The sequence below is a fragment of the Beta vulgaris genome, assembly GCF_026745355.1.
Source record: "Beta vulgaris subsp. vulgaris genome assembly, organelle: plastid:chloroplast".
Taxonomy (NCBI): domain Eukaryota; kingdom Viridiplantae; phylum Streptophyta; class Magnoliopsida; order Caryophyllales; family Amaranthaceae; genus Beta; species Beta vulgaris.
The window spans coordinates 55,001-72,500 of NC_059012.1; the positions used below are offsets into that span (position 1 = coordinate 55,001).

A 17,500-nucleotide genomic window follows, 5' to 3' on the forward strand; every position below is an offset into this window, starting at 1 on the left:
TTGAAGAAGGTTCTGTTACTAACATGTTTACTTCCATTGTGGGTAACGTATTTGGGTTCAAAGCCCTGCGTGCTCTACGTTTGGAGGATTTGCGAATCCCTGTTGCTTATGTAAAAACTTTCCAAGGCCCGCCTCACGGTATCCAAGTTGAGAGAGATAAATTGAACAAGTATGGTCGTCCCCTATTAGGATGCACTATTAAACCTAAATTGGGGTTATCCGCTAAAAACTATGGTCGAGCAGTTTATGAATGTCTTCGCGGTGGACTTGATTTTACCAAAGATGATGAAAACGTGAACTCCCAACCGTTTATGCGTTGGAGAGACCGTTTCCTATTTTGTGCCGAAGCTCTTTATAAAGCACAAGCCGAAACAGGTGAAATCAAGGGGCATTACTTGAATGCTACCGCGGGTACATGCGAAGAAATGATAAAAAGGGCTGTATTTGCCAGAGAGTTGGGAGTTCCTATCGTAATGCATGACTACTTAACAGGGGGATTCACTGCAAATACTACCTTGGCTCATTATTGCCGAGATAATGGTCTACTTCTTCACATCCACCGTGCAATGCACGCAGTTATTGATAGACAGAAGAATCATGGTATGCACTTCCGTGTACTAGCTAAAGCGTTACGTCTGTCTGGTGGAGATCATATTCATTCTGGTACCGTAGTAGGTAAGCTTGAAGGGGAAAGAGATATTACTTTAGGCTTTGTTGATTTACTACGTGATGATTATACTGAAAAAGACCGAAGTCGCGGTATTTATTTCACTCAATCTTGGGTTTCCACACCAGGTGTTCTACCCGTTGCTTCAGGAGGTATTCATGTTTGGCATATGCCTGCGCTAACCGAGATCTTTGGGGATGATTCTGTACTACAGTTTGGTGGAGGAACTTTAGGACACCCTTGGGGAAATGCACCAGGTGCTGTAGCGAATCGAGTAGCTCTAGAAGCATGTGTACAAGCTCGTAATGAGGGACGTAATCTTGCTACCGAGGGTAATGCAATTATTCGCGAAGCTAGCAAATGGAGTCCTGAACTAGCTGCTGCTTGTGAGGTATGGAAGGAAATCAAATTTGAATTCCCAGCAATGGATACAGTCTAGGCTAAGTAATTAATGTTCGGTTGAATTGTAATTAAACTCGGCCCAATCTTTTCCTAAAAGGATTGAGCCGAATCCAATTATTCTATATATACATTGTATCTCTCTATTTATAGAGACTTATTTAAATATACCGGCAAGATCTTAAATACAAAATGGAATACTAAACAACTCAAACTTTCTATTATTGTCTTGGATCCACCATTAATCCTGGATCTCTAGGATTGGTAGAATTGGTAGATTCTTATACATATTCCGTGGGTTCGGACTATGACTGTGGATATCAAGTCAAGTATACGAACTCCTTCTACCCATCTTGTATATTGTCCGTTTCATTCCGTATTAGAATAGAAACTTATTCATTCTTATATTCGACGAGATTCTACGAAAAAAAAAGTTCTATCATATTCATATACAACCAAGTTATACGATGGATTTTTACAAAAAAAAGTATTTCTTTCACCTATACTTACTCATTTTAAATTTTGAGTTAATAATCTGAGTGATTGGATCTAGATGCTTATTCTGACAGGAAATGTTCAAATCAATTTTCATCGAATGACTATTCATCTCATCTATTTTATTTTCATGCGACTAGGGGGCAAGAAAGCTCTATGAAAAAATGGTGGTTCAATTCGATGTTGTCTAAGAAAGGGTTAGAACACAGGTGTGGATGTGGATTAAGTAAATCAATGGACAGTCTTGGTCCTATTGAAAATACCAGTAGAAAGGAAGATCCGAATTTAAATGATACAGAAAAAAACATTCATAGCTGGAGAAAGAATGACAGTTCTAGTAATGTTGATCATTTATTTCGTGTCATGGACATTGGGAATTTCATCTCGGATGATACTTTTTTACTTATAGATAGTAAGGGAGACAGTTATTCCATATATTTTGATATTGAAAATAAAATTTTTGAGATTGACAACGATCATTCTTTTCTGAGTGAACTGCAAAGTTCCTTTTCGAATTATTCGAATTCAAGTTATATGAACTCTAGATATAAGAGTGGCCATACTTATAATGATGGTTCCATGTATTATACTAAAGATAACTGGAATAATCACATTAACAATTGCATTGACAGTTATCTTCATTCTCAAATCCGTATTGGAAGTTCCATCCTAAATAGTAGTGACAGTTCCATTTTGAGTTACATTTTTAATGAAAGTGTAAATAGGAGTGAAAGTTTCAGTAAAAGAACTATCACGAATGGTAGTAATTTAACTAGAAGAGAAAGTTCTAATAATCTTGATGTAACTCAAAAATATAGACATTTGTGGGTTCAATGCGAATTTTGTTATGCATTAAATTATAAGAAATTGCTTAAGTCAAAAATGGGTATTTGTGAACAATGTGGATATCATTTGAAAATGAGTAGTTCAGACAGAATCGAACTTCTGATTGATCCGGGTACTTGGAATCCTATGGATGAAGATATGGTCTCTATGGATCCTATTGAATTTCATTCAGAGGACGAAGCTTATAAAGATCGTATTGATTCTTATCAAATAAATACGGGTTTAACTGAAGCTGTTCAAACAGGTATAGGTCAACTAAACGGTATTCCTGTAGCAATTGGGGTTATGGATTTTCAGTTTATGGGAGGTAGTATGGGATCTGTAGTAGGGGAAAAAATCACCCGGGTGATTGAGTATGCTGCCAATAAATTACTACCCCTTATTATAGTATGCGCTTCCGGAGGGGCCCGCATGCAAGAAGGAAGCTTGAGCTTAATGCAAATGGCTAAAATCTCGTCTGTTTTATATGATTATCAATCAAATAAAAAGTTATTCTATGTATCAATCCTTACATCTCCTACTACTGGTGGAGTGACAGCCAGCTTCGGTATGTTGGGGGATATCATTATTGCCGAACCTAACGCCTACATTGCATTCGCGGGTAAAAGAGTGATTGAGCAAACATTGAATAAGACAGTACCTGAAGGTTCACAAGCAGCCGAATTTTTATTCCATAAGGGTTTATTCGATCCAATTGTACCCCGTAATCTTTTAAAAGGCGTTCTAAGTGAGTTATTTCAACTGCATGCTTTTTTTCCTTTGAATCAAAATAAAGTCGAGGATTAAGGTCCATTTTTTTTATTTGTTTCAAAAAATTGTTTGTTTTTTTGTTTATTGGAATCAAAGTAAAAACCAGAGAATGGGGGTTTTTGGTTGGCAACATCCTAATTTTGGAATAAGAAAAAGAATTTTAAAATGTGAATAATTAGGAAAACTCGATCAACAAGATAAAAGAACGACTTCTTCCTTTTTATTCTGTGAAATTAGTCAAATAAAAAAAATGCATGTTCCCTTCTTACACGTACATATGTATAGACTTCGAATTAAAAAATAGCTTTTTGCATCTTTCGATATTTTCTGGGAATCTTTATTAAAAATACCTTTTGGATCAGACTATAACGAATCCTTTGGAAATTGAGTTTATAAGAAATCTTCTATTTTCTTGAATTAGTAGAAGCAAAAGAAAGAAAAAAAGATGAAAAATAAGAAAATAAAGTCGATTATCATATATTATATGTAGAAAGCTAATTTATTTTTTAGTTCTACATTCCTTGTACTTATTATATACTATACTCCTTCTATAGAATTAGAATTCTAATTAATTAATTAATATAATAACATAATAACAACAAAAAAATATAACAAACAGGTACAATTACAATATAGTAAATCGAGGTACCCATTCTATGACAACTATGAACTTTCCATCTATTTTGGTGCCTTTAGTAGGCCTAGTATTTCCGGCAATTGCAATAGCTTCTTTATTTCTTTATGTTCAAAAAAATAAGATTGTTTAGATCTTCTTCTTTTTCAAGACTTAGACTTGAATCATAACACAGATATCTATTTAGCGAGATGGTATGCCACACGATTTCTTCCAAACATAAATGAAAGAGCCCTTATGTATGTGGAAAGAGGACTGCATAGGGGTCGATGTTATTATTTTGATCTAACTAAAAATGAAAATAGAAATAAATATTTAGATATTTAAATAAAAGTAAAAGTGAAACACATCCGACATCAGAATAGGACTAGTTGATGAGAGTTACATCGGAAACAAGACAGAGTAAGGAAAGTACAATTCATTTTGGGTATTCTTTCAATTCAAATTAAATGCAATCAGATCTAGTATGAATTGGCGATCAGAACGTATATGGGTAGAACTTATAACGGGATCTCGAAAAATAAGTAATTTCTGCTGGGCCTTTATCCTTTTTTTAGGTTCATTAGGATTCTTATTGGTTGGAATTTCCAGCTATCTTGGTAGAAATTTGATATCTTTATTTCCCTCCCAGCAAATTCTTTTTTTTCCACAAGGAATCGTGATGTCTTTCTATGGGATCGCGGGCCTCTTTATTAGCTCCTATTTATGGTGTGCAATTTCGTGGAATGTAGGTAGTGGTTATGATCGATTCGATAGAAAAGAAGGAATAGTCTGTATTTTTCGTTGGGGATTCCCTGGAAAAAACCGTCGCATCTTCTTCCGATTTCTTATAAACGATATTCAGTCTATTAGAATAGAACTTAAAGAGGGTATTTATACTCGTCGTGTCCTTTATTTGGAAACCAGAGGCCAGGGAGCCATTCCTTTGACTCGTACTGATGAGAATTTGACTCCACGAGAAATTGAACAAAAAGCTGCTGAATTGGCCTATTTCTTGCGTGTACCAATTGAAGTATTTTGAAAAATAAAGTGACTCTGCCGTGTATTCATCGAAAGGAAGGAATTTATTTGCTTCGACTTGGATCAATTGCAATATCCGGAAACACTCTTTTTTTTATCATTTCTTCATTCAAATTCAAAGTGGACTTTTTGTCTATTTCTGTATTCTTTCAAGATTCAAGGACTAATTATTAAATCACAAAAAAACAAACAATAGATTCATGGATTCTATACATTGGAATAGAATTCATGTTTGATAGAAATATTAGATCGCATAAAGTTGACGAACGCGACGGGTTCATTAACAATTTATAGATGAAAAAAAAAAAATGGAAAAAAAGAAAGCATTTATTTCTTTTCTATATCTTGTATCTATAGTATTCTTACCCTGGTGGATCTCTCTATCATTTCAAAAAAGTCTGGAATCTTGGGTTACTAATTGGTGGAATACTAAACAATCTGAAACTTTTTTGAATGCTATTCAAGAAAAAAATCTTATAGAAAAATTCATCGAATTAGAGGAGCTCCGCTTGTTGGACGAAATGATAAAGGAATATCCGGAAACACATCTACAAAAGCTTCGTATAGGAATCCACAATGAAACGATTCAATTGATCAAGATGCATAATGAGGATTGTATCCATATTATTTTGCACTTCTCGACAAATTTAATCTGTTTCCTTATTCTAAGCGGTTATTCTATTCTGGCAAATAAAGAACTTATTCTTCTTAACTCTTGGGTTCAGGAATTCCTATATAACTTAAGTGACACAATAAAAGCTTTTTCTATTCTTTTATTAACTGATTTATGTATCGGATTTCACTCGCCCCATGGTTGGGAACTAATGATTGGCTCTATCTACAAAGATTTTGGATTTGCCCATAACGATCAAATTATATCTGGTCTTGTTTCCACTTTTCCAGTCATTCTAGATACAATCTTGAAATATTGGATTTTCCGTTATTTAAATCGTGTATCCCCATCACTTGTAGTGATTTATCATTCAATGAATGACTGAAAAGAATAAAAAAGGGTATACGAATCTAAATCCAATTCGAATTAAGAATTCGAATGTTTGTTACTTTGTACATAACCAAAGCATTCAAAATTGTACTTCCTCTTTATATTTCTACCCATCTAAGGCGGGGAGTTCCTCCCATATTCCAGTAATATTATTTCATAAAATTCAGTTTCGGTTAAAGTAAATAGCAGAATCGGGGATAGGGAACTATACTAGCAACCTACCCAATTTATTGTAGAAATTTTCGGAATCAATGATTGGACCATGCAAACTATAAATACCTTTTCTTGGATAAAAGAACAGATTACTCGATCCATTTCCATATCGCTCGTGATATATATAATAACTCGGTCATCTATTTCGAATGCATATCCCATTTTCGCACAGCAAGGTTATGAAAATCCACGAGAAGCGACTGGACGTATTGTATGTGCCAATTGCCATTTAGCTAATAAGCCTGTGGATATTGAGGTTCCACAAACGGTGCTTCCAGATACTGTATTTGAAGCAGTTGTTCGAATTCCTTATGATATGCAATTAAAACAAGTTCTTGCTAACGGCAAAAAAGGGGGTTTGAATGTGGGGGCTGTTCTTATTTTACCTGAGGGGTTTGAATTAGCCCCACCCGATCGTATTTCTCCAGAGATGAAAGAAAAGATAGGCAATCTTTCTTTTCAGAGCTACCGCCCCAATAAAAAAAATATTCTTGTTATAGGTCCTGTTCCTGGGAAAAAATATAGTGAAATTACCTTTCCTATTCTTTCGCCGGACCCTGCCACTAAAAACGATGTTCACTTCTTAAAATATCCGATATATGTAGGGGGTAACAGAGGAAGGGGTCAGATTTATCCTGACGGAAGCAAGAGTAATAATACAGTTTATAATGCCACAGCAGCAGGTATAGTAAATAAAATTGTACGAAAAGAAAAGGGCGGATACGAAATAAACATAGCGGATGCCTCGGATGGACGTGAAGTGGTTGATATTATCCCTCCAGGACCAGAGCTTCTTGTTTCAGAGGGTGAATCCATCAAACTTGATCAACCATTAACGAGTAATCCTAATGTGGGTGGATTTGGTCAGGGAGACGCGGAAATAGTACTTCAAGACCCACTGCGCGTACAAGGTCTTTTGTTCTTCTTTGCATCTGTTATTTTGGCACAAATCTTTTTGGTTCTTAAAAAGAAACAGTTCGAGAAGGTTCAATTGTCCGAAATGAATTTCTAGATTCGTGTATTTATCAACATCAAGCTTGTACCAAGAATAAAATTCTTGTTGACAATTCTTTGACAATTTTGGATGATCAATAAATAAATTATGAAAAGGTTGTTTTTTGTTTGTTTTGACTTTTCTTATACATCTACGAGAAGTTTGGAATTACTTGTACTAGATTATTAGTTATAATATATATATATTGGATTGCGAAAAAGACTATTTGACTTTTTCCAATTGAAATTGGAATGATGTCACGATCTATCATATGATAGATCGGATATTTCAATGTCATATAGTGTATCAAAAGTTTTCTAGTCGAGAATTCAATTCGACTAGATACTAGACTAAGCGGGGAATATAACGAAAATAAAAATGAAGGGAACAAATGATTCTAGGGGGGATTCTTTGCCTTCCTGGTCTTCGACACACGACAAGGAATTTTACACATACTTGTCGTGTGTCGAAATAGTAATGAGTCTTGATTCCCTTCGTCAAAGACTTAGTCGAAATTTTTATTTTTTTACTTTTAGATTGATTATTTTTTTCTTATTATTACACGTATAAGTAGTGGACAAACTGAAAAAAAAAGAGAGAGGGCAATTTATTGAACAAATGGAACTTCTTGCATTCTATTTAATCGAGAAAAATATAGATTCTATTGTGTCATTCAGTAAATCAAGTGCTTTCTTTTAACTTAACAATTTAGGAAGGATCCTTTTTTCATTTATACGAAAAAATTTCTGATAATTAAAAAAAGAATTGAATGGGACCTCCCCCTTCTTTGTTTGTCTAATTCGAGGGGGAAGGAAGGTCCCGTTGAGTTCTTATACTTTCATATCTATCCCTCGATTCATCCAATTACTACAGCGATGAGCCTAATCCAGAATATGAACCATAAAAGAAAATACCTATTAAACCGATCACAAGAATGCCAGCTACAGTACCTATTATCCAAAGAGGAATCCTTCCAGTAGTATCGGCCATTTACTCCACTTCCCTCCACATTTCATCAAGTGGTCGTGCTAGAGACATAAACAGTCATGGATAATTATGAAATGCGGTCCTTCCGAATGGGATAAGAGAATTCCTACTCTATTCTATATATTTCTTTCGTTCTTTTTATTTAATTGAAAAAATAGTTAGAAAATAAAACAGCAAGTACAAAAATGAGTAATAGCCCCCAATAAAGACTGGTACGATTCAATTCAACATTTTGTTCGTTCGGGTTTGATTGTGTCGTAGCTCTATAATTCGGATTCGGTTTTGTTTATCGTTGGATGAACTGCATTGCGGATATTGACCCCAAAAAAGAAACGGTAGGTATAGCCAGTCCGTGAACAGCCAGCCATCGCACTGTAAAAATCGGATAGGTTCGATCTATGGTCATTGGGCCTCCTAAAAGGATCTACTAAATTCATCAAGTTGTTCCAAAGAGTCAAAACGGCCAGTTATTAATGGAATTCCTTGTCGGCTCTCTGTGAAATATTCGTTTGGCCGAGGGCTTCCAAACACGTCGTAAGCTAAACCCGTGCTGACGAATAACCAACCCGCAATGAATAGGGAAGGTATAGTAATGCTATGAATAACCCAGTATCGAATACTGGTAATAATATCAGCAAAAGAACGTTCTCCTGTGCTTCCAGACATGCTGAGCTCCACATATTCTTGTACAGTCAAAGGCAAATCCGTAAAAGATGAAATTAGTAAATTTCCATTTACGTAAAAACGTAAAATCCTTGTAGGATTACCCATATAGTACCAAAGGTTTCTTTAGAGTATACCGAATCAGTATAGCTATCCTTCTTCTGACACAGCAAGGCAATTTCAATTAATATTGAAATAAAGTACTAGAGAATTTCTTTTTTTTATTTATATAGAAAATTTTTAAAATACAAATAATATACAGGTTCTCTCTATGATTGTATTGGCTTCAGACTCGAAACTGACGATTGGGGAAAGGGGGAATCTGACAAGTTCGTTTCTATCTAATAATTCGTGAAAAATTCCGGAAGAATATGAGAATATTCTTCCAATTCAACTCGACAGGTAGACGAGAAATCTAAAAAGTGCTTTTTCGGGGTTCTAAATATAGAAGAGGTTTGGGGAAATTCCTTACTTTATATTTTAAGGAATTGGTTAATCGTCGAAAAAAAAAAGAAAAAATATATTAATTGATTTCAATTAATATATTTTTGTAATGCATCCATTGGTGGATCAGATCCAAGGGTGTTGATTGACCTAACTGCAAGGATGCGGCTTTATATTATATAAATTAATAATAGTAATATGAAATATAGAACCTATAAAGGAAAAGATAAGAGCAATTACTAGTCTTAGAATCGAGTTAAACAAAATAAAATTTTTTTTTGAATGATGATAGTCTTTTTCTTTTCATTCAAAATATTATTTATATGGATGAACCCGATTGCTGAGTCTAATAAGTTCAATTGAAAAGAAAAAGTCTTATGTTCTAAAAGAACTTTTCGTTCTAAAAAAAAAGAGTTTTTTTAAAAAAAGAAAGGATCAAAATCGAATTTTTTTTTCCATTTTATTCTATAGTGATTCAAATAAATAACATTTCATTTTTGAATAAAGTTCCATGGCATAGTTATTATTATTCGATTAGTTTACTCAAAGGTTTTGCAAAAAATAGGTTGATTCAAAATCACGATATGTGTAGATGTCACAGATGATGATTCATTTCTTTTTTTTTCTACCGCTCTTACTTTCTCTTTGTTAGTGACATCTATAATGTAATAGTTAATGAATCAAAAACTTTAAATTGAACTTATTCTTTGAATTGATATTTTTGCTTATTCGCTTTCCAAATGGAAATTTAGGTAAGTGCTTTAGAAACATATGTATAAAAAGAACATATTTTATTTAGCTCCTTCATGCCTACTCTAACTAGTTATTTCGGTTTTTTACTAGCGGCTTTAACTATAACCTCTGCTCTATTTATAGGTCTAAACAAGATACGACTTATTTAAAATTAATTGAATGAACAACTCAAGAAATATTCGGTGGGATTCCGTCTATTTTATAATTGTTTACTGCGGCAATTGATAATTTTTGGTTATTGAGATTCATGGGCAATTCCCATTAATATTTAGGGATAGATATTACCTTTCTTTTTTTTTTTTCAAACGAATTGAAATGATTGAAGTTTTTCTATTTGGAATCGTCTTAGGTCTAATTCCTATTACTTTGGCTGGATTATTTGTAACTGCATATTTACAATACAGACGTGGTGATCAGTTAGATCTTTGATTAATTAACAACTCTTTTTTTTTGATTGACCTCCTTGTTTCTCTAATCCGCAGGAGGTCAATTTTAGATTAGATTACTGTTCATTTATTTCAGTCTAATTCGATAATTCAATTTGTCCTAACAAGAATGGAATCACGCTCTGTAGGATTTGAACCTACGACATCGGGTTTTGGAGACCCACGTTCTACCGAACTGAACTAAGAGCGCTTTCTTATCACACTAGATAAGACTGGAAAGAAAGGTTTTTTTTATAACTCAAAACTCTATCTACATCCTGCATGCATACACTATCTATCGTATAGAATATCATAAAAAAAATGAGAGATTACATATGTCTAATTTTAATCAAAATTTCCATTAATTCCTCCTTACTTCTCAGAGTAAAAGTAATTAGGTAGGGATGACAGGATTTGAACCCGTGACATTTTGTACCCAAAACAAACGCGCTACCAAGCTGCGCTACATCCCTTTCAATTCAATTGGTTTTATAGTGTAATTGTAAAGAATCCTTGTCTTGTTTTCCACATCCTTATTTCCCATAAAAATACATAATTTAATTTGCCCTGCCATTTCCTCTTCTTTTTGGTCTCGTATCATATAAGGTATAATAGAAAGAATTTGTATCTGAAAGTATGCCGTAAACTAAAAATACTTCTCAGAAATGCTCAGTTCAGCAGGAAGGGGCATGCTATTCTTTTTGTTAAAAAAAGATCTTATCGACTATATTATAGTCGATTTTAATTTGACTTAGCTTAGGAATTTTGTGTACAAACACAAGTAGTCTTTAATTATCATATATACATCGGATCATAAATTAGATATGTATTACTTTTCTTTTAGACATTAAAGAAATTAAAAAGGAGGACTTTCAATGCGAGATTTCAAAACATATCTTTCCGTGGCACCGGTACTAAGTACTTTATGGTTTGGGTCTTTAGCTGGTCTATTAATAGAAATCAATCGGTTTTTCCCAGATGCGTTGACATTCCCCTTTTTTTGATTCTAGTTATTGATACGGGAAGGGGTTAGTCAAGAAGAAAAGTGGATTCAACCTCATCAAAACTTAGGTTCAGGCTCGAATGGAAATGAAAAAAAAATGCGGGTCTAGGGTAAGAGTATTATACACGATACTTAAATGAAATACTGTGATTAGAAATCTAATTAGAAACCTTTTGAATTTGATTACGTAGTATTTCTTTACTTAATATATTATTATTACTCTATTGATTTCAACAAAATTTTTTGAATTGTATTTCTATTTTTGCAACTTTTCTATTTTTTTCTTCAAGAAAAATAGAAAAGTTGCTTGAATCAAATATCCAAAGGAGGTTCATGGCTAAGGGTAAAGATGTCCGAGTAAAAGTTATTTTGGAATGTACTAGTTGTGTTCGAAAGAGTGTTAATAAGAGATCACGGGGCGTTTCCAGATATATTACTCAAAAGAATCGCCACAATACGCCTAGTCGATTGGAATTGCGAAAATTTTGTCCCTATTGTTACAAACATACAATTCATGGAGAGATAAAGAAATAGATCGACCCGAACGTCTCTCGATTAGCCTTTCAAGTAAGGGGACAAAACAATTTTCATTATATATTATTTACTATTTTTTTTAATACAAAATGAATTTCTATATTAAATTCATATTATTATATATAATAAATAAATATATATAAACAAATAAAATCCTATTTCGACTGGACCTAAAAAAAAATTAGAATTAAGAAATCGGATTTTCGGTATAAGGAATAAACTAAACAAACTATGGATAAATCCAAGCGATCCTTTATTAAATCCAAGCGATCTTTTCGTCGGCGTTTGCCCCCGATTCAATCGGGGGATCGAATTGATTATAGAAACATGAGTTTAATTAGTCGATTTATTAGTGAACAAGGAAAAATTTTATCTAGGCGAGTAAATAGATTGACCTTGAAACAACAACGATTAATTACTATTGCTATAAAACAAGCTCGTATTTTATCTTTGTTACCTTTTCTTAATAATGAGAAACAATTTGAAAGAACCGAGTCGACTACTAGAACTGCGAGTTTTAGAACCAAAAATAAATAAAATAATAGACTTATTCTTTATTTAGTTGATAATTGAATTGAATCTAAATTTGATTGTCACGTCGTAAGATAATATAAAAATTGGGAATTTTTTTTTGAATGGATTTGTTGATTTTTTTTTATTTATCGTATTTTATCAGACAAATTTCTACTCTATACTCCCGGAGAATAAACTCCGGGAAACTTGATTTAAATCATTTCGAGATATTTGTTGCAATCTTCTTTTTTTATGATCTCATTGTAAATCATATAAATACAATTCGGATTTAATATAGCGATTTGTGCAAGTATTTTACGATTAAGAAGCAACTGTCTCTTGTACAGATCGTGTATAAATTTGCTATAATTATAGTATACCCCCTTTTCGCGAATTACTGCGTTTATCCGAGTGATCCACAAACGACGAAAATCTCTCTTTTGCCTATCTCTATCCCGATGAGCCGAAACCAAAGCTCTTATTTTCTGTTGAGCAATAGTTCGAGTAAGTCTTGAATGGGCCCCTCGAAAGCTTGATCCAAATAAACGAATTTTTTTTCTTCGTCTTCGAGCTATATATCCTCGTTTAACTCTAGTCATTGAATAAATGAAACTTTGATGAATAACTAATTGATTTTATTTCTTTGAGTTATTCTTTTTTCCCCGGTCTATTAATAACAAAACGGATTTTTCCAATGTATAAAATAAAAATTCCAATGGCTTTTGCTACTATAACCTTCCCAACCACTATTTTTTGTCTTTTTTTCGACATTTCGCTTTGAAACAAGACAAATTAAATATAGATGATTAAAGAAATAGTGGGTTCCTTCGTTTCTATGGTTACTTTTTAAACGGTGAGGTCCTCTCTATACACCGGAGCCCCTTATTTCATTTCCGGAATCTTATTGATAACTTGTACAGTTCAAACTTGTTGGCTCTACCCATGAATTATCCAGTAATAGGTCTTTCACAATGAGATCCACCTGTACAGTAACGGTATTTAATTTTGAAGGTTAGCTGGATAGCTGACCCTGTTAGTCCGTTCTTGGAAGAATGGGAGCAGAATTTTGCGCTCTTAAAAGAAGATTCCCTGCTAAATGGATAACGTTCGCTACCAATGGGAAATTTTTTCTTATCTTAAACCCGATTTATACCAATAGAGACCATAAATTTCATACCCAATAGATGAATAGATCTTTTTCATTTTATTCATTTTAGATAGTGACTGGAGTTTTATACTATTCACCAGTACTGATCATTGATACTGGAAAAATTGTTTTCTTTCATTTGTTTTTGTTCCAGTTTATAATCTGAACGAGTCACACATACACCCTAGTACATGTTCCTCGGCGCTGAGGGCATCCCCGAAGCGCGGGGGATTTCGTCACATTTCTGATTGGCTGTCTTGTATTTCTAATAAGTTGTTTAATAGTTGGCATGCTGAATCATATACATAATGGGCTGGTTTAGATCAATCCTAACCGAATGTATTTCTAGTTAATAGAATAGTAAACCTAGAATGGTAAACCTAGTAACAATATAAAATTTCAAACGGTTAACTATTTTTATTCGACTGCTACAAGATCAATAATTCCATGAGCTTGGGCTTCTGTTGCTGACATAAAAACATCTCTTTCCATATCTTCGGATACAACCCATAAGGGTTTGCCCGTTCTTTGTCCATAAACCCTTGTGAGGGTTTCGCGCAATTTCAAAAGTTCTTCCGCTTCCAGGAGAAATTCTCCCGTTTGGGCCTCATAAAAAGAGCTCGCGGGTTGATGAATCATTACCCTGATGATATATCCTAAAAAAAGTTCTTCTATCTCGCACAAAGAGGCGACGAGAAAAAATACGGAATAACAATAAAAAAGATAGAATTGAACAACCGTACGTGCATCTTTTTCGCATTGCATACGGCTATACAATGGAATTTACTTTCATTTTCCGTTGAAAAAAAAAGAGAAAATATAGGATCGATCAGATCCAGATCAGTAAATTATCCAATTACCACCCTTCTTTTCGTAGGAGTTCAAAAATACTATGATGGCTCCGTTGCTTTAGATATTTATTTCGTCTGTAGTTCAGCAATCCCAAAGTTTCTTTTTGATCTGAAAAATAAGGAAGAAAGCTTTTTTGTATTCTTTCAAACATAAATAGAGTCTTTTTTTATGAAAAAAAAGTTTGTGACGCTGAAATGGACTCCTGATATAAAATCAAAAAATCGGGAATACTCTTCATCTCATACTACTCTTTCGATACATAATCGAATGTTTTGAAAATAAAATCGAGCAAAATTTTCTCATATCGAATTCAAAGTGCCATGCTATTATTACTTAATATTAATATTTCATATGGTGAAGGCATAGTCTTCTTTTTTCTCTCAAATAAAAAACTCATTGGCGCCAAGCGTGAGGGAATGCTAAACGTTTGGTAATTTCTCCTCCGACCAGGATAAAAGATCCCATTGAAGCAGCCAACCCCATACATATTGTATGTACATCTGGTCGCACAAATTGCATGGTATCATAAATAGCTACTCCGGGTATTACCCATCCGCCAGGAGAATTTATAAACAAATACAAATCCTTGGTATCGTCCTCGATACTGAGATATACCATAAGACCTATAAGTTGATTTGAGATCTCGCTATCGACTTCTTGGCCTAAAAAAAGTAATCTTTCTCGATAAAGTCGGTTGATTAGGGTAAAATTGTATCCCTTAGGAACCGTACATGCACCTTTTGATGCATACGGTTCAAACAAAATTGTGAAAAAAAATCAATGTGTAGATTTTATATCCTTTTTTTTTCATCGAGGTTTTTTCAACTTATAATGAATAATCAAGGGTCTTCTTTTCTATTTTTCAAGAAAGATTACTTTTTGTTCCTTTCCCGAAATTACCCATATAATAATAGAATAAAATTCTACTAAAATCGAAAAAAAAATTGAACTTACTTTTCATTGATGTATCATATCATCGAGATCCAATCCAAATCACGATGTCATTTTCTTGTTCTTGAATGGGTCTCTTTTCTTTTTTTAGGTTTATGCTCTACTCCGGGTAAAGATCTGCCCGATTTTGATTTGCACATATAGGGCAAATGTTTCCAATACCACTTGTTTTTGTTCTTAAAATTTCCCCTTTTTTTATTTATTTCATATCGTTTCTTTCGTCAATTTCAATATTCAACATATTATATTCATTACTTTAATTGAGTGATTAAGGTTAAGATAGCTCTTTTTCTATTTTGAATTTCAAATTGAAACGATTAAGAGTTTAAAGTAAATAAACTATATAATACAAGTAGTAATTTGCAATATATTCCCAATTGGGATTGGGGTTTTTATAAGCGGAGCCTGGATACTTCATTTTTTTGGTCCAACTGAGCCAACCATAAATTATTCTAATTGATAATATTAATCTGAATCCCCCTAAAACTAAAAAAAGGATCTAATTGCATTTCACGCTCCAAATTTTGGATGATTCAATCAATCTTTCTTGGGCGAAAGGGGGGATATCTCAATCGGGAGAGAGAACGGGAAAATCCCATATGACCCAATATATCTGACAAGTCGCACTATACGTCAACCCAAGATGCATCTTCCTCTCCAGGACTTCGAAAGGGAACTTTTGGAACACCAATAGGCATTAAATGAAAGAAAAAATAATTAAGTACTCTATTTCACTTTGATGTGGAAACGTAATAATTAGGATTTAGGATTATTGTCTTTATAATATCAACCTTCTTTTAATTCGATTTTCTGCATAGATTAGAAAGGTTTAGTTTAAGAAGAGAGAATAAATAAAGGAAAATTCTTACTAATATAGCCTTCCAATTATGAACAAGTATGAAAGCATTTACTGATAGACGCTGGTATCAACTCCCCATTGCGTATTGCTACTTATCGGGTATAGAATAGATTTGTTTCTCTTTGTTCCTACAAACCTAATTGTTCCATTATTACCAACAGAATAGAACAAATATTAACCCTTGTTCCGAGATAATCTATGGAACAAAAGGGATCCATTGCATAGTCATAGTCTTTTCCAATGCAATAAAGTTACATAGTGTCATTTTTCTTTGATAAAGGGGTATTTCCATGGGTTTGCCTTGGTATCGTGTTCATACCGTCGTATTGAATGATCCCGGCCGCTTGATTTCTGTCCATATCATGCATACAGCTCTGGTTGCTGGTTGGGCCGGTTCGATGGCTCTGTATGAATTAGCAGTTTTTGATCCCTCTGACCCCGTTCTTGATCCAATGTGGAGACAGGGTATGTTCGTTATACCTTTCATGACTCGTTTAGGAATAACCAATTCATGGGGCGGTTGGAGTATTACAGGGGGGACTATAACGGATCCCGGCATTTGGAGTTACGAAGGTGTGGCCGGAGCGCATATTGCGTTTTCTGGCTTGTGCTTTTTGGCAGCTATTTGGCATTGGGTGTATTGGGATCTAGAAATATTTTCTGATGAACGTACAGGAAAACCTTCTTTGGATTTGCCTAAGATTTTTGGAATTCATTTATTTCTTTCCGGGGTGGCTTGTTTTGGTTTTGGTGCATTTCATGTAACAGGCTTGTACGGGCCCGGAATATGGGTGTCCGATCCTTATGGACTAACTGGAAAAGTACAACCTGTAAGTCCAGCATGGGGCGTGGAAGGTTTTGATCCTTTTGTTCCAGGAGGAATAGCCTCTCATCATATTGCAGCAGGGACATTAGGCATATTAGCCGGTCTATTCCATCTTAGTGTCCGTCCGCCTCAACGTCTATACAAAGGATTACGTATGGGCAATATTGAAACCGTTCTTTCTAGTAGTATCGCTGCTGTCTTTTTTGCAGCTTTTGTTGTTGCCGGAACTATGTGGTATGGTTCAGCAACTACTCCGATCGAATTATTTGGCCCGACTCGTTATCAATGGGATCAGGGATACTTTCAGCAAGAAATATACCGACGAATAAGTGCTGGGTTAGCCGAAAATCAAAGTTTATCGGAAGCTTGGTCGAAAATTCCCGAGAAATTGGCTTTTTATGATTACATTGGCAATAATCCTGCGAAAGGAGGATTATTTAGAGCGGGCTCAATGGACAACGGCGATGGAATAGCTGTTGGATGGTTAGGACACCCCATTTTTAGAGATAAAGAAGGACGTGA

At 34.2% G+C, this 17,500-nt stretch overlaps 3 protein-coding genes, 25 pseudogenes and 17 further genes, besides 29 other annotated features; 24 read left to right on the top strand and 21 right to left on the bottom strand. All coding sequences in view use genetic code 11, as the record gives it.

The window, feature by feature from the left end:
• Positions 1-1,106, top strand: part of rbcL — a 1,428-nt pseudogene extending 322 nt beyond the window's left edge. The window contains exon 1 of the mRNA in view: positions 1-1,106. This exon is cut by the window's left edge and continues 322 nt beyond it. Within this exon, the coding sequence occupies positions 1-1,106 (1,106 nt within the window).
• Positions 1-1,106, top strand: part of rbcL — a pseudogene marked incomplete at its 5' end in the record, with an annotated part of 1,428 nt that extends 322 nt beyond the window's left edge.
• Positions 1-1,106: part of a sequence feature (HMMER_hit_rbcL,_position_1_-_1425,_E-Value_0,_score_1513.3;~ID:misc_feature-hmmer_rbcL_1;~source:HMMER) that runs on past the window's edge.
• Positions 1,107-1,717: 611 nt separating this feature from the next.
• accD lies at positions 1,718-3,190 on the top strand.
• Positions 1,718-3,190: a sequence feature (HMMER_hit_accD,_position_3_-_1482,_E-Value_0,_score_1197.9;~ID:misc_feature-hmmer_accD_1;~source:HMMER).
• accD lies at positions 1,718-3,193 on the top strand (annotated as a pseudogene; the record flags this gene model as incomplete).
• Positions 1,718-3,193: a sequence feature (ID:cds-blatx_accD_1;~source:blatX).
• A 620-nt stretch (positions 3,194-3,813) lies between these two features.
• psaI lies at positions 3,814-3,924 on the top strand.
• Positions 3,814-3,924: a sequence feature (HMMER_hit_psaI,_position_1_-_110,_E-Value_9.6e-25,_score_88.2;~ID:misc_feature-hmmer_psaI_1;~source:HMMER).
• psaI lies at positions 3,823-3,924 on the top strand (annotated as a pseudogene; the record flags this gene model as incomplete).
• Positions 3,823-3,924: a sequence feature (ID:cds-blatx_psaI_1;~source:blatX).
• Positions 3,925-4,257: 333 nt separating this feature from the next.
• Positions 4,258-4,812, top strand: ycf4 (annotated as a pseudogene; the record flags this gene model as incomplete). The annotated part of the gene is made up of 1 exon: positions 4,258-4,812. A coding segment is annotated over one exon (555 nt), but the record flags the coding sequence as incomplete, so codon positions are not given.
• ycf4 lies at positions 4,258-4,812 on the top strand.
• Positions 4,258-4,812: a sequence feature (HMMER_hit_ycf4,_position_2_-_555,_E-Value_6.5e-157,_score_524.1;~ID:misc_feature-hmmer_ycf4_1;~source:HMMER).
• Positions 4,813-5,044: 232 nt separating this feature from the next.
• Positions 5,045-5,809, top strand: cemA.
• Positions 5,045-5,809: a sequence feature (HMMER_hit_cemA,_position_777_-_1512,_E-Value_5e-202, _score_674.7;~ID:misc_feature-hmmer_cemA_1;~source:HMMER).
• On the top strand, positions 5,111-5,809 carry cemA (annotated as a pseudogene; the record flags this gene model as incomplete).
• Positions 5,111-5,809: a sequence feature (ID:cds-blatx_cemA_1;~source:blatX).
• A 267-nt stretch (positions 5,810-6,076) lies between these two features.
• Positions 6,077-7,039, top strand: petA (annotated as a pseudogene; the record flags this gene model as incomplete). Its single annotated transcript has 1 exon — positions 6,077-7,039. A coding segment is annotated over one exon (963 nt), but the record flags the coding sequence as incomplete, so codon positions are not given.
• On the top strand, positions 6,077-7,039 carry petA.
• Positions 6,077-7,039: a sequence feature (HMMER_hit_petA,_position_1_-_963,_E-Value_1.7e-293,_score_976.4;~ID:misc_feature-hmmer_petA_1;~source:HMMER).
• An 849-nt stretch (positions 7,040-7,888) lies between these two features.
• Positions 7,889-8,011, bottom strand: psbJ (annotated as a pseudogene). The gene has a single exon. A coding segment is annotated over exon 1 (123 nt), but the record flags the coding sequence as incomplete, so codon positions are not given.
• Positions 7,889-8,011, bottom strand: psbJ (annotated as a pseudogene; the record flags this gene model as incomplete).
• Positions 7,889-8,011: a sequence feature (HMMER_hit_psbJ,_position_1_-_122,_E-Value_1.4e-31,_score_112.0;~ID:misc_feature-hmmer_psbJ_1;~source:HMMER).
• A 139-nt stretch (positions 8,012-8,150) lies between these two features.
• Positions 8,151-8,267, bottom strand: psbL (annotated as a pseudogene). The gene has a single exon. A coding segment is annotated over exon 1 (117 nt), but the record flags the coding sequence as incomplete, so codon positions are not given.
• Positions 8,151-8,267, bottom strand: psbL (annotated as a pseudogene; the record flags this gene model as incomplete).
• Positions 8,151-8,267: a sequence feature (HMMER_hit_psbL,_position_1_-_116,_E-Value_9.9e-31,_score_109.2;~ID:misc_feature-hmmer_psbL_1;~source:HMMER).
• A 27-nt stretch (positions 8,268-8,294) lies between these two features.
• Positions 8,295-8,414, bottom strand: psbF (annotated as a pseudogene). Its single transcript has one exon. A coding segment is annotated over exon 1 (120 nt), but the record flags the coding sequence as incomplete, so codon positions are not given.
• On the bottom strand, positions 8,295-8,414 carry psbF (annotated as a pseudogene; the record flags this gene model as incomplete).
• Positions 8,295-8,414: a sequence feature (HMMER_hit_psbF,_position_1_-_120,_E-Value_2.4e-33,_score_117.3;~ID:misc_feature-hmmer_psbF_1;~source:HMMER).
• An 8-nt stretch (positions 8,415-8,422) lies between these two features.
• On the bottom strand, positions 8,423-8,674 carry psbE (annotated as a pseudogene). The gene has a single exon. A coding segment is annotated over exon 1 (252 nt), but the record flags the coding sequence as incomplete, so codon positions are not given.
• Positions 8,423-8,674, bottom strand: psbE (annotated as a pseudogene; the record flags this gene model as incomplete).
• Positions 8,423-8,674: a sequence feature (HMMER_hit_psbE,_position_1_-_252,_E-Value_4.1e-78,_score_264.2;~ID:misc_feature-hmmer_psbE_1;~source:HMMER).
• A 1,247-nt stretch (positions 8,675-9,921) lies between these two features.
• petL lies at positions 9,922-10,017 on the top strand (annotated as a pseudogene; the record flags this gene model as incomplete). The annotated part of the gene is made up of 1 exon: positions 9,922-10,017. A coding segment is annotated over one exon (96 nt), but the record flags the coding sequence as incomplete, so codon positions are not given.
• On the top strand, positions 9,922-10,017 carry petL.
• Positions 9,922-10,017: a sequence feature (HMMER_hit_petL,_position_1_-_95,_E-Value_1.7e-23,_score_86.2;~ID:misc_feature-hmmer_petL_1;~source:HMMER).
• Positions 10,018-10,183: 166 nt separating this feature from the next.
• On the top strand, positions 10,184-10,297 carry petG (annotated as a pseudogene; the record flags this gene model as incomplete).
• Positions 10,184-10,297: a sequence feature (ID:cds-blatx_petG_1;~source:blatX).
• petG lies at positions 10,184-10,300 on the top strand.
• Positions 10,184-10,300: a sequence feature (HMMER_hit_petG,_position_1_-_115,_E-Value_2.2e-29,_score_105.0;~ID:misc_feature-hmmer_petG_1;~source:HMMER).
• Positions 10,301-11,168: 868 nt separating this feature from the next.
• psaJ lies at positions 11,169-11,300 on the top strand.
• Positions 11,169-11,300: a sequence feature (HMMER_hit_psaJ,_position_1_-_130,_E-Value_5e-31,_score_110.0;~ID:misc_feature-hmmer_psaJ_1;~source:HMMER).
• Positions 11,169-11,303, top strand: psaJ (annotated as a pseudogene; the record flags this gene model as incomplete).
• Positions 11,169-11,303: a sequence feature (ID:cds-blatx_psaJ_1;~source:blatX).
• A 326-nt stretch (positions 11,304-11,629) lies between these two features.
• Positions 11,630-11,830, top strand: rpl33 (annotated as a pseudogene; the record flags this gene model as incomplete). The annotated part of the gene is made up of 1 exon: positions 11,630-11,830. A coding segment is annotated over one exon (201 nt), but the record flags the coding sequence as incomplete, so codon positions are not given.
• rpl33 lies at positions 11,630-11,830 on the top strand.
• Positions 11,630-11,830: a sequence feature (HMMER_hit_rpl33,_position_1_-_201,_E-Value_2.5e-52,_score_179.9;~ID:misc_feature-hmmer_rpl33_1;~source:HMMER).
• A 231-nt stretch (positions 11,831-12,061) lies between these two features.
• Positions 12,062-12,367, top strand: rps18 (annotated as a pseudogene; the record flags this gene model as incomplete).
• Positions 12,062-12,367: a sequence feature (ID:cds-blatx_rps18_1;~source:blatX).
• Positions 12,062-12,369, top strand: rps18.
• Positions 12,062-12,369: a sequence feature (HMMER_hit_rps18,_position_2_-_299,_E-Value_2.7e-80,_score_271.2;~ID:misc_feature-hmmer_rps18_1;~source:HMMER).
• Positions 12,370-12,555: 186 nt separating this feature from the next.
• rpl20 lies at positions 12,556-12,942 on the bottom strand (annotated as a pseudogene; the record flags this gene model as incomplete).
• Positions 12,556-12,942: a sequence feature (ID:cds-blatx_rpl20_1;~source:blatX).
• On the bottom strand, positions 12,586-12,942 carry rpl20.
• Positions 12,586-12,942: a sequence feature (HMMER_hit_rpl20,_position_1_-_351,_E-Value_1.1e-93,_score_315.6;~ID:misc_feature-hmmer_rpl20_1;~source:HMMER).
• A 704-nt stretch (positions 12,943-13,646) lies between these two features.
• On the bottom strand, positions 13,647-13,781 carry rps12.
• Positions 13,647-13,781: a sequence feature (HMMER_hit_rps12,_position_1_-_114,_E-Value_3.3e-27,_score_97.6;~ID:misc_feature-hmmer_rps12_3;~source:HMMER).
• On the bottom strand, positions 13,668-13,781 carry rps12. Of its 2 annotated transcripts, none has more exons than one of them (1): positions 13,668-13,781. A coding segment is annotated over exon 1 (114 nt), but the record flags the coding sequence as incomplete, so codon positions are not given. Both variants share the same exon structure in this region.
• On the bottom strand, positions 13,668-13,781 carry rps12 (annotated as a pseudogene; the record flags this gene model as incomplete).
• On the bottom strand, positions 13,668-13,781 carry rps12 (annotated as a pseudogene; the record flags this gene model as incomplete).
• A 109-nt stretch (positions 13,782-13,890) lies between these two features.
• On the bottom strand, positions 13,891-14,143 carry clpP.
• Positions 13,891-14,143: a sequence feature (HMMER_hit_clpP,_position_363_-_591,_E-Value_9.6e-59, _score_200.4;~ID:misc_feature-hmmer_clpP_2;~source:HMMER).
• Positions 13,908-14,135, bottom strand: clpP1 (annotated as a pseudogene; the record flags this gene model as incomplete).
• Positions 13,908-14,135: a sequence feature (ID:cds-blatx_clpP1_1;~source:blatX).
• Positions 13,908-15,991, bottom strand: clpP1.
• clpP lies at positions 14,725-15,064 on the bottom strand.
• Positions 14,725-15,064: a sequence feature (HMMER_hit_clpP,_position_68_-_366,_E-Value_1.2e-80,_score_272.7;~ID:misc_feature-hmmer_clpP_1;~source:HMMER).
• Positions 14,748-15,039, bottom strand: clpP1 (hypothetical protein; the record flags this gene model as incomplete). Its single annotated transcript has 1 exon — positions 14,748-15,039. A coding segment is annotated over one exon (292 nt), but the record flags the coding sequence as incomplete, so codon positions are not given.
• clpP lies at positions 15,900-15,991 on the bottom strand.
• Positions 15,900-15,991: a sequence feature (HMMER_hit_clpP,_position_1_-_72,_E-Value_1.8e-14,_score_54.5;~ID:misc_feature-hmmer_clpP_3;~source:HMMER).
• clpP1 (hypothetical protein) lies at positions 15,921-15,991 on the bottom strand (the record flags this gene model as incomplete). The annotated part of the gene is made up of 1 exon: positions 15,921-15,991. A coding segment is annotated over one exon (71 nt), but the record flags the coding sequence as incomplete, so codon positions are not given.
• A 451-nt stretch (positions 15,992-16,442) lies between these two features.
• psbB overlaps positions 16,443-17,500 on the top strand; it is a pseudogene marked incomplete at its 5' end in the record, with an annotated part of 1,527 nt that continues 469 nt past the window's right edge. Inside the window, one exon of the mRNA in view lies at positions 16,443-17,500. This exon is cut by the window's right edge and continues 469 nt beyond it. Coding sequence covers positions 16,443-17,500 — 1,058 coding nt within the window.
• Positions 16,443-17,500, top strand: part of psbB — a 1,527-nt gene continuing 469 nt past the window's right edge.
• Positions 16,443-17,500: part of a sequence feature (HMMER_hit_psbB,_position_1_-_1525,_E-Value_0,_score_1589.7;~ID:misc_feature-hmmer_psbB_1;~source:HMMER) that runs on past the window's edge.